Genomic DNA, 13,022 nt, shown 5'->3' with positions numbered 1-13,022 from the left:
AAAATTTAAGAAAAATACTTTTATCTGAAAAAAGATACTAGAATTAGTTTTATATAAAAGAAAGCTAAGTGTTCCTGTCTTAGTCATTTTACTTATCATTAACCCCAAATACTATAAATGGCATAGTGTAAAATTATCATATAAGCACTGAACTGATGTCTTTTCTTTCACATTTTTACCGGTATTTTCTTAACCATGTTGAGGGCTTCCCTGGTGGCTCAGACATTGAAGAGTCCACCTGCAATGCATGAGACCTGAGTTTGATCCCTATGTCAGAAAGACCTCCTGGAAAAGGGAATGGCACAGTCTTCTTGCCTGGAGAATTCTATGGACAGAGGAGCCTGGTGGACTACAGTTCATGGGTTGCAAAGAGTTGGACATGATTGAGTGACTAACACTACGTTTAAGTATAGTGCATGAGGGGATCATACGACATTTCTACACTGAGTATGTATAATGTCTTTGGAATAGGAACAGAGCTGTTGTGTAAAAGTGTCTTTTCCTGGGTCTAGAAATGAATCTTAATTTTTGAGTTAGTATGAAGTCTTTTCTCACAAAGAGCAGTCTTGTCTTTTATGGCACCTGCCTGGCTTATTAGCTAGTGTGGTTTCCTGGCCATTCAAGATACAGCTATGTGTTTCAGTGAGTTCTTAAGTAGTATTTAGCCTTTTCCTGCTATACATAAAAATTAAGGTAGTGTAGAATACTTTTGAGCATAGTATTCTACTTTGCAACACTCTAGTAGGTCCTAGTAGTTTTTTTTATAGTACTTGTCTTTGCTTTTCTAAAGAAAAAGCCCACATTGGCATCTAAAAATTCTTTGGAAATTCTGAATTTGACTTTTCTGTTGATAAAAGACTTCACTGACCTCACACTGAGGAATAAGCATTTTAAATTTCTTGTCCCTGGTCCATTTCTGTTGAATAAATGTCATTGTACTAGGATCAGATAGTCAAAGATGAATAAGAAACCATTCTCACCCTTGAAAAACTTATATTCTAGGCCCTTCATTCCATTTTCCCATCAAGAAAATGAAAAACAAGATTAACATAAACATAAATTATTCCCCAATGTTTTTATGTAGTTCCTCGGACCTTTTGACCAGATGGCTTATTGCCTAACCATGTTCAAGCTAGCTTCTTCCCATGTACTTGAAGTGGAAGTGTTCCCAAGATGCTGGTTAGATTATACTTCAATTTCTGAATAGCTAGCCTGAAAGCTGAAATTGTTGAAACTCTTTCATGACCAAGGGTATAAATACCACTTGTCTTTTAGAGTTCTCTACTTTTTACCTAAATGAGGGCTTTTTGGAGTTTTATGTACAAAGCTTTCAATCTTACATGCTTTTCAAACTCTTATGGGAAGCCATTCATTTATAATGAAGAAAGTAGCTGAATGTCAGGTAAGGTACTACAGTCACAACTTCCCATCCCATTTACTGCAGTAAAAAATTCCCATCATCCAAGGCATTCTTTGAAAACTGTGGATTACTTCAGATCTTGTATTAAAAAAATATTATACTATTCCCTGTAGCTTATATTACTGATCTGTTAGACCCTAGTGAATTTTGCTATAGCAACTGTCTTTCATAATCAATTTGAAGGATAATTTATTCTTACAATATGAGTAAATTGAGTTTTGTGGCTAGATTATAACCTATCATTAGAACTACTAAATCGAATGCAAGAATAATGAAAATAGTTTCTTAAGACTTCTTCCTTTAAACATATATTAGATATACTGAGTCAGAATAGATACAGATTTAGAATTTGGAGCAACAATTTGAAAGTCTTGGGAGTTTACCATGAATTTCACAAATAGACTGCATAGCTGACTCTTAGAAGAATTGAGAAAGGCTGTCAGTTAGATTTCATCTTATCTTCTAAAAGGAATAGTAACATTTGAGGTGCTGCTCTCCATTTGGAATAATATATCAAAGAGTCTTTTCTGAAAGGCAGTTCCTGATCTTTTCTGAATAAAACTGAAGGGAGGAAAGAATAAGTTCATAATTTATATATTTATAATTTATTTTTTATTTTATTACCAAATGAACTGCTTGATTTATTAAATTCCTCAGCATCTAATTAGGATAGTTCTGAACCAAAATTCCAGTTATGGCATAGCATTTCTATTTATACAGTGTTACTTAAACACCATTTAAAAATTTTGTATGATGTCATAGGAGATATGGTTATATTTAAAATTAAGTTAAAAATGAATTGACCCAAAACACTGAATTATGCTATTGTTGTTGTTCATTCGCTAAGTCATGTCCAACTCTTTGCGACCCATGAACTGCAGAACACCAGGCTTCCTTGTTCTTCACTGTCTCCCAGCGTTTTCTCAAAATGTGCATTGAGTCAGCATTGCCATGCAACCATCTCATCCTTTGTCGCCCCCTTCTCCTCTTGCCGTCAGTCTTTCCCAGCATCATGGTCTTTTCCAGTGAGTCAGCTCTTTGCATCAGGTGGTCAAAGTGTTGGAGCTTCAGCTGCAGCATCAGTCCTTCTAGTCCTTCCAATTAATATTCAGGACTGATTTCCTTTAGGATTGACTGGTTTGATCTCCTGCCTGTCTAAGGGACTCTCAAGAGTCTTCTCCAGCGCCACAGTACAGAAGTGTCAGTTCATTAGTTCTCAGCCTTCTTTATGGTCCAACTCTCACATCCAAACACGACGACTGGAAAAACCATAGCTTTGACTATATGGAGCTCTGTTTGCAAAGTGTTGTCTATGCTTTTTAATACACTGTCTAGGTTTGTCATAGCTATTATTCCAATTATTCTTTTAATTTTGTGGCTGCAGTCACCATCTGCATTGATTTTGGAGCCCAAGAAAATGAAAAATGAAAATGAAATCTGACACGGTTTCCACATTTTCCCCATCTGTTTGCCATGAAGTGATGGGACTGGATGCCATGTTCTTCGTTTTTTGAACGTTGAATTTTAAACCAGCTTTTACACTCTCCTCTTTCACTTTCTTTAAAAGGTTCTTTAGTTCTTCACTTTCTGCCATTAAAGTGATATCATCTGTGTATCTAAGGTTGTTGATATTTCTCCCTACAGTCTTAACTCCATCCAGCGGGGCATTTTGCATGATGTACTGTGCATATAAGTTAAATAAGCACAGTGACAATTTACAGGCTTGACATACTCATTTCCCAGTTTGGAACCAGTCTATTGTTCCATGTCCAGTTCCAACTGTTGCTGGTTGTCCTGCATACAGTTTTCTCAGGAGACAGGTAATATGGTCTGGTATTCTCATCTCATTAAGAATATTCCAGGAAAAAAAAATATTCCACAGTTTGTTGTGATCCATAGTCAAAGGCTTTAGCATAGTCAGTGAAGCAGAAGTGGATGGTTGTGTTTTTTTGGAATTCCCTTGTTTTTTTCTGTGATCCAGCATATTTTGGCAATTTGATCTCTTGTTCCTCTGCCTTTTCTAAATCCAGCTTGTACATCTGGAAGTCCTCGGTTCATGTACTTTTGAAGCCTAGTTTGAAGAATGTAGAGCATAATCTTGCTGTCATGTGAAATGATTGCAATTGTATGGAAATTTGAACATTCTTTGGCATTGCCTTTCTTTGGAATTGGAATGAAAACTGACCTTTTCCAGTCCTGTGCCCATTGCTAAGTTTTTCAATTTGCTGGCATAATGGATGCAGCACTTTAACAGCATAATCTTTTAAGATTTGAAATAGATCAGCTGGAATTCTATTACCTCCACTATCCTTGTTCATAGTAATGCTTCCTAAGGCCCACGTGACTTCACACTCCACAATGTCTGACTAGGTGAGTGATCACATCATTGTGGTTATCTGGGTCATTAAGAGGTTTTTTGTACAGTTCTTCTGTGTATTTTTGCACCTTTTCTTAATCTCTTATGCTTCTGTTAGGTCCTTGCCAGTTTTATCCTTTAATGTGCCTATCTTTATATGAAATATTCCCTTGATATCTCCAATTTTCTTAAAGAGATCTCTAGTCTTTCACATTTTATTGTTTTCCTCTATTTCTTTGCATTGGTCACTTAAGGCTTTCTTACCTCTCCTTGCTGTTCTCTGGAACTCTTCATTCATTATGTTTTCTCCTTTGCCTTTCACTTCTCTTCTTATCTCTCAGTGGTTAACTCAGGCAACCACTTTGACTTCTTGAATTTCTTTTTTCTTGGGGATGATTTTGGTCATCACCTCCTGTTCAGTGTTATGAACCTCCGTCCATAGTTCTTCATCCACTCTGTCTACCAGATCTTGTCCCTTGAATCTATTCATTACCTCCACTGTATAAGTGTAAGCAATTTGATTTAGGTCATACCTGAATAAGCTTGTGGTTTTCCCTGCTTTCTTCAATTTGAGCCTGAATTTTACAATAAGAAGCTGATGATCTTAGCCACAGTTAGCTCCAGGTCTTGTTTCTCCTGAGTATATAGAGCTTCTCCATCTTCAATTGCACAGAATAGAATCAGTCTGATTTTGGTACTGATGATTCCTTAGTGGAATGCATATCAAACTTAAACTCTGAAAGAAGCTTGTAGAAGGATATATAATAAAATTATAATTATGTAAACATTGCCAGTAATTTTATTTACTTTTCTTTGTTTTTCTGTGTTTCTTAGTTTTCTAAAATAAAAGATTTATCCTTTCCAGAGTAGAAAAATATTTGTGGTTTAGATTTTTTTAAATCAAGGATTAAAATTAAGTATTTCTCTGTAAGTATCAGCTTTTCTTTATAAATTGATAGAATTTCCAGTGTCCTGAAATATCATTAAAATAAGTAATAATTTCTTTAAATAACAGAGTCCTTGAAAGCAAAACACAGGAAGAAATTCAACTCATAATATAATGACAGTTTAAAGTTAGGGTCATAACTAAAATTAATTTATTCTTTTACAGGAGTTGAAACCTGATGTAGTAACTAAGTCTGCTCTTGGTGAAGATATCAACTTTGAAAAAATCTGCAAAAAGGTAATTTTGCAGTAAGTTGTATTTCTTTGGGGAATAGTTCCATATTTATATTCTTGACCTCATTTTTTCTTTTAACTTTTTTTCCTTGAATAAACCAGTTACTATTAGTGTATGATGATTTTCTTAATTTGAGCTCTACTGTTGCTACCAAAAAAGTTTTTATAATTAATGAATTTTACTTTATTCTTATATCACACCTCCAGAGACCTTAAAAGGTATGTTGAAGTTAATGTGGCATTTGTGTGCTAGACTGCAATTAGTCTGTTAATCTTATTATTTAGAACACAGATTTTTTATTTTTTCTGCATACTAGTTTTTATAAATATTTAATCTCTGCATTTATCCTATGGAAATTATTTCTACCCCCTTTTTATAAGTAAGGAAACTGAAGCTCGGAAAGTAAGAAGTGAGCTAAGTAAGAGTACACCACTGTTACGTTCAGTTACTTACATGGACTTTTACACAGAGCTTCTGCCCCTTGCGTTTGCTACACTTGCTTCTTGCTTTTCCCTCTTTTTCATTTCTGCCCACTTTTCTGAAGCCTACATAACAGTTCCACCAGGGAACAGTTTTGAATTAACTGATTTTTTGTAACTATTGGTTTCTGTTTTCACTTTTATTCACATTTGCTGTAATCTGTATTATTTCCTCCTCTTGCATTTGTGTATACTTGCTCTTTCCTCTGGTTTCTTAATTTAGAAGCTTAAATTACTAATTTAGACATTTCTCTTTTTTTCTAATATAAACATTTAATGCAATAAAATTCCCTCTAAGCACTGCTTCAGCTACATCTTATATATATAATATGTTGTATTTTATTTTCTTTGATTTTAAAATGTTTTAAATTTCTCTTGAAACTTCACCTTTAACCTATGATTTAATTAGATGGATATTATTTAATTTCTGAACAATTAGAGGGTTTGGGGTATCTTTTTGTTTTCTTTATGATCCATGAGCATAGTTTTTATGATTGTTATTCTTTTAACTTTAGTATTTATGTTATTTGTTCAAAGTATGGCTTATCTTGGTGAATATTTCATGTGCACTTGAAAGCAATATTACTATATTGAGATCAGTGTCCTGTAAATGTCATTTAAGTCAAACTGATTGATGGTGTCGTACAGATGATTTACAACTTTACTGACTTTCTTCCTGCTTGTTTTATTGATTACTAGGAGAGATGTATTGGAATCTACAACTATAAATGGTGGTTTTCCTATTACAGCTTTAAGAAAAAAAATACTCTTAACTCCACATTTATGTACACTAGTACTCATTTCTCTGCAATTAATTGATATTAGACATTAGAATTTTAAAACATTTTATTGTAAGAAGGGCAGAAAATGAAAGGTTGTTGTATGTTTGAAGAAAGGGAACATTTGTTTTTGTTGTTATGGTCCTTGTCAGGAAAGCAACACCAAAATGTCAGGAGCATGATTTTACAGCTTCCTTATTTTGATTCTACCTGATTCTACAGTAAATATTCTTACTTCATAGCATTCATTCATAGAGAGGAAAAAAATTTAGTTCTGTAATACTTTTTTACTTGGTGTATATGTTTCTGACAAAACAATGACGTGTTAAATAGAATAGTGGTAATTGTATAAAAATATGGTAGAATATATTTGTTTTCTCTTGAGAGTTTAAAAAAATAATAATTTAAGGTTTTTACCAGAATAAATTTTTTTCATTTTCTGGTTGCTGCACCCTAAAAGTATCTCAGTAATATTTAATTTATGATGGGAATAAAAACCAATTTCTTTTTGTTGCCTAATATCGTGTTTCCATTTAAATTTCAGCACTGAAGCTTGACAGTATTTTTTAATTGGAACTTGAAAATATCCCAAATAATATATCTTTGTCTTTTTTTCTTTGAACTTTTCAGTCTGATTATTTTCACTTGGAAGGTTAGTTAATGTATGTGTAGTGTTTGAAAAATCAGGTTTCTTTAGTGCATCTTATTACATTTACAATCTTTTGTTTAACCTTCCAGTGTGTGAAATGTCATCCTAAAAATGGGGAAATGCATCTGTATTTGCTTATCATTTATATTTTCTGAATAGTAATTTCATTTGCATATCACTAGATTTATAGTCATGAGATGTATTATAAACATGTAGAAAGTTGGGCTCAAACTGGAATGTTGTCAAGCAAAAAAAAAAAAAATTTCATTACATTTCTGCCCTTTCGGTACCTTCCTCCAAATGAAAGGAAGGAAAAGGAGGTGGAGAAGGACAAAGGAAGACAGTTCTGTTTTATAGTTCTTGATGGAACCCTTGAGGATTTAGAGCCAAGGGAAATTGCCTTGCTTAAGAATGGTTTCAGATTCCTCCTGAGCTATTTGATTTCAACTATTTTGTTACTGTTTTATTTCACTTATGATATTCTTCCCATTGAATTAATGTTCTCCTGTATCAAAATATGTTAATAAATTAGCTGAGTGTCATGGAGAGAAGACTGATTGGTTTGCCACAGGAAGGGAAGTTAATTAAAGATGACCAAAGAAGTAGTATAAGGCTATTACATAGAGCTTATACATTTGAAGCTGTCTGACCATCAGAATAGAGCAGAACAAGCTGATGTGTGTAACTCCTTAGAGCTTGCTTAGTTCTTCCATATACATTAGTATCTCAGTTGATCTTACAACATTGATTTCAAGTGAAAACATTCATGTGTGCACATGCATGTGTGTACATGTGTGTGGTAATACTAGCAGTATCTTCATTTTCCAAATTCAGAAATGGTTAGAAAGATTAAGTAGCCAGTTAATATTTGTATGAAAGTTTTAAAACTATAGAGTTTGGGCACTAGAACTGTGACATTTCCAGACAATTATTGCCAGAATTTCAAGGACTTCTCAAGTCCAAATGTCTATTATATGCAGAACAGTTGGCCAGGCACTATGTAAAAAAGGAAGGGGATAGAACATAGTTATTTTAAAGGATTCAGTTCAGTTCAGTTCAGTTGCTCAGTCGTGTCTGACTCTTTGCGACCCCATAAATCACAGTACACCAGGCCTCCCTGTCCATCACCAACTCCCGGAGTTCATTTAGACTCATGTCCATTGAGTCAGTGATGCCATCCAGCTATCTCATCCTCTGTCGTCCCCTTCTCCTCCTGCCCCCTATCCCTCCCAGCATTAGTCTTTTCCAATGAGTCAACTCTTCGCATGAGGTGGCCAAAGTACTGGAGTTTCAGCTTGAGCATCATTCCTTCCAAAGAATCCCAGGGCTGATCTCCTTCAGAATGGACTGGTTGGATCTCCTTGCAGTCCAAGGCACTCTTAAGAGTCTTCTCCAACACCACAGTTCAAAAGCATCAATTCTTCAGCGCTCAGCTTTCTTCACAGTCCAACTCTCACATCCATACATGACCACAGGAAAAACCATAGCCTTGACTAGATGGACCTTTCTTGGCAAAGTAATGTCTCTGCTTTTCAATATGCTATCTAGGTTGGTCATAACTTTTCTTCCAAGGGGTACGCGTCTTTTAATTTCATGGCTGCAGTCACCATCTGCAGTGATTTTGGAGCCCCCCAAAATAAAGTCTGATATTGTTTCTACTGTTTCCCCATCTATTTCCCATGAAGTGATGGGACCAGATGCCATGATCTTCGTTTTCTGAATGTTGATTTTAAAGGATAAGAGGAAGCAAGTTAATATTTGCTAACATCTACTAGTAGCTGACTTGTTAGATACTTTATATACCTTAGCTTTCTCATTAAGATGATAATAATCTCATTTAACAGATGAGACAGTGGGCCCAGAAAGGTCAAAATATACCTGTGATCAATCAGTAGGAAATGTTAGATCCAAGGCTTAGACAAGCAAAGTCTCTGCCTGCAAAATGAAATTTTAGGACAAAAGGATAGAATAAGTGTCTATATATATAAGCATTTTGGAATCATGGGATTTTAAGAGTTTAATGAATACAGAAAAATCTCCTGTTCTCCTAAATGTGGACTCTAAGCCCTTTACTTGTTACAATTCTTCTGATTCAGCTAAAAGGACTGTTTCTTATTATATTTCTAAATGTTTTTAATAAATACAAATATGAATGTGTTGACTTCTATCTTTAGGTAAAACCTAGAATTGAAGTCGAGTTAATGTTAAAAGTACTGCTACTAGCTTTCTACCTGTACGAGTTCCTTTGGTCAGTTTGATTTTTATTTTTAACTGATGGAAGATTGCTTTACTATGATGTTTACAGCACATTGCAATCTATTCATGCTGCCTATGGCAGAAACCAACACATCATTGTGTATATATATATATACCCTCCCTCTTGAGCCTCCCTCCACTCACTCCAACCCATCCCTCTAGGTCATCACAGAGCACCAGGCTGAGCTCCCTGTATTTATAGCATTTCCCATTAACTGTTTTACACATGATAGTATGATACACATGATAGTATCAATATATATACAAGACAACAAGTGTGGACACCAGTCCATTCTATACTAAGTAAAAAGTATCATTTTTCTAGATTCCATGTATGTGTGTTAATACATGATACCTGTTTTTCTCTTTCTGGCTTACTTTACTCATATAAGAGGCTCTAGATTCATCCACCTCACTACAACTGACTCAAATTTGTTCCCTTTTATGGCTGAGGAATGTTTCATTGTATTTATGTACCACATCTTTTTTATCCATTCATCTGTCGATGGATATCTAGCTTGCTTCCATGTCCTAGCTATTATAAATATTGTTGCAGTGAACATTGGGATACATGTGTATTTTAGAATTGTGTTTTTCTCAGGGTATATGCCCAGTAGTGGATTTGCTGGGACATATGGTAGATTTATTTATAGTTTTTTAAGGAGTGTCCATACTGTTTCCAGTAATGCAGGAGAATTCCCTTTTCTCCACACCGTCTCCAGTATTGATTGTAGATTTTTTGGTGATGACCATTCTGACTGGTGTGAGGTGATGCCTCATTGTAGTTTTGATTTGCATTTCTCTAATAATAAGTGATGTTGAGCATCTTTTCATGTGTTTATTAGCCACCTCTATTGGGGGCAGGAGGAGAAGGGGACGACAGAGGATGAGATGGCTGGATGGCATCACTGACTCGATGGACGTGAGTCTCAGTGAACTCCGGGAGTTGGTGATGGACAGGGAGGCCTGGCGTGCCGCGATTCATGGGGTCGCAAAGAGTCGGACACGACTGAGCGATTGATCTGATCTGATCTGATATTTTCTTTGTGGAGAAATGTCTGTTTAGGTCTTCTGCCCATTTTTGATTGGGTTGTTAGTTTTTCTGATATCGAGCTGTATGAGCTGCTTATATAGTTTGGAGACTAATCCTTTGTCAGTTGCTTCATTTGCAGTTATTTTCTCCCATTTTGAGAGTTGTCTTTTCATCTTGTTTATGGCTTTCTTTGCTATGCAAAAGCTTTATTTTTTACTTTTATTTAAGTTTTATTAGGTCCCATTTGTTTATTTTTGTTTTTATTTCCATTAATCAAGGAGGTGGGTCAGAGAGAATATTGCTGTGATTTATGTCAGAGAGTACGGCCTGTGTTTTCCTCTAAGAGCGTTATAGTTTCTAGTCTTAACATTTAAGTCTTTAATCCATTTTGAGTTTATTTTTGTGTGTGTTGTTAGGAAATGTTCTAATTTTATTCTTTTACATGTAGCTAACCAGTTTTCCCAGCACCACTCATTGAAGAGGTTTTCTTTTTTCCATTGTATATTTTTGCCTTCTTTGTCAAAAATAAGGTGCCCATGTATACATGAGTTTATCCCTGGGATTTCTGTCTTATTTCATTGGTGTATATTTCTGTTTTTGTGCCAGTACCATACTGTCTTGGATGACTGTAGCTTTGTAGTTTAGTCTGAAGTCAGGGAAGTTGATACCTCCAGCTTGGTTTTCTTTCTCATGATTGCTTTGGCTGTTTGTCGTCTTTTGTGTTTCCGTATAAATGGTGAAATGTTTAGTTCTAGTTCTGTGGAAAATGCCATTGATAATTTGATAGGAATTGCATTGATTTGTAGATTGCTTTGGGTAGTACAGTCATTTTGAAAGTATTGATTCTTCCAATCCAAGAATATGGTCGAGTTCTCCATCTGTGTCGTCATTGGTTTCCTTTATCAGTGTCTTATTCTGCATGCAGGTCTTTTGTCTCTTTAGGTAGGTTTATTCCTAGGTATTTTATTCTTTTCGTTGCAATGGTGAATGAGATTCTTTCCTTAATTTCTCTTTCTGATTTTTCATTGTTAGTGTATAGAAATGCAGGGGATTTCTGTGTATTGATTTTATATGCTATGACTTTACTAAATTCATTGATTAGCTCTAGTAGTTATTTTGTGGTGTTTTTAGGGTTTTATATGTGTAGTATCATGTCATCTGCAAACAGTGAGTTTTACTTGTTTTCCAACCTGGATTCCTTTATTTCTTTTTCTCCTTTAATTGCTGTGGCTAGTGGCAACCCACTCCAGTACTCTTGCCTGGAAAATCCCATGGACAGAGGAGCCCGGTAGGCTGCAGTCCATGGGGTCGCTAAGAGTCGGATATGACTGAGTGTCTTCACTTTTCACTTTCATGCATTGGAGAAGGAAATGGCAACCCACTCCAGTGTTCTTGCCTGGAGAATCCCAGGGACAGGGGAGCCTCGTGGGCTGCCGTCTATGGGGTCGCATACAGTCAGACACTACTGAAGTGACTTAGCAGCAGCAGCAGGACTTCCAGAACTATACTGAATAATAGGTAAGTGTTCCTGATCTTAGAGAAAAAGCTTTTAGTTTTTCAGTGTTGAGAGTAATGTTTGCTGTGGGTTTCTTGTGTATGGCCTTTATTATGCTGAGGTAAAAAGTTCCTCCTGCAAATTTTCTGGAGAGGTTTTTTTTTAATTATTATTATTATTATTATTATAAATGGGTGCTGAATTTTGTCAGAAGCTTTCTCTGCATTTATTGAGATGATCATATGGTTTTTATTTTTCAGTTTGTTAATATGGTGTATCACTTTGATTTACTTGCATATATTGAAGAATCCTTGCGTCCCTTGGGTAAACCCCACTTGATAATGGTGTTTGTTCCTTTCAGTGTGTTGTTGGATTCTGTCTGCTAGAACTTTGCTGAGAATTTTTGCATCTATGTTCATCAGTGTTATCGGCCTGTAATTTTGCTTTTCTGTGATATCGTTGTCTGGTTTTGATATCAGGATGGTAATGGCCTCATAGACTGAGTTTGGGAGTTTTCCTCCTTCTGCAACTTTTTAGAACAGTTTGAGCAGAGATAGGTGTTAGTTCTTCTCTAAGACAACAACATTTCAAAGGAATGAACATTGCATGTAAGAGAGCTGTTCCACTTTTAGACTCTTGTTTATATTTACATGTACATTCTCAAAATTCTTTTCAAAATTGAGCACCAAATGCTTTGTGTTCACAGAAATACCCATATGCCAAAATAAAATTTTTCCATTCCAAGATGAGGTGTTTTCCCTTTTTGATTTAATTTATTAGAAATGGAAGAAACTGGAGGTGTGTGAAAACCACAGTTTCCTGAGAATGCTCCAAGGCAAACACTGTGTCAACTTCAAATAAGGAAAATTGTGGTTTCCTGCATATCTCCCAATATTGTGATGACTGTTTCTTGCAGGTGTGGAAGAGAGAGTAACAAATCTCTATTTGTTAATAGAGATTGCTTAGGCTTTTACGCTTCAAAATATTTTTATTTAAATTTAAGATGTTTGACTATATTTTAATTCTTCTATAAACCTCCACAACATTTTCAGTCTCTCCTGTGAAGTTTATCACGTTCTGCTTTGGATTAGTTATTTGTGCATTTGTTTTAAACTTTTAAATTAGTGAAAGATTCTGAGCCTCCAGAGATGATATTTGTATCCTTATGTGTAAGATTTCACCTTCACATAATAAAGCATACTTATATATCAGTCATTCAATTGAGTCACATCTGACTCTTTGAGACCCCATGGACTGCAGCACACCAGGCCTCCCTGTCCATCAGCAACACCCAGAGCTTGCTCAAACTCACGTCCATCAAGTTGGTGATGCCATCCAACCATCTCATCCTCTGTCATCCCCTTCTCCTCCCGCC

General features: G+C 35.4%; 1 protein-coding gene across 1 annotated transcript in view; it reads left to right on the top strand.

Annotated features, from left to right (window-relative positions):
- The window catches only part of SRFBP1 (serum response factor binding protein 1), a 61,499-nt gene that overhangs the window by 31,916 nt on the left and 16,561 nt on the right, over nt 1–13,022 (top strand). The window contains exon 4 of the mRNA XM_055549795.1: nt 4,888–4,959. Within this exon, the coding sequence (XP_055405770.1) occupies nt 4,888–4,959 (72 nt within the window). The remainder of the gene's footprint in view (nt 1–4,887; nt 4,960–13,022) is intronic.

This window comes from Bubalus kerabau, chromosome 1, assembly GCF_029407905.1.
Source record: "Bubalus kerabau isolate K-KA32 ecotype Philippines breed swamp buffalo chromosome 1, PCC_UOA_SB_1v2, whole genome shotgun sequence".
NCBI lineage: Eukaryota > Metazoa > Chordata > Mammalia > Artiodactyla > Bovidae > Bubalus > Bubalus kerabau.
The sequence above is the reverse complement of the archived record's forward strand: the minus strand, read 5'-3'. Positions and strand labels throughout refer to the sequence as shown.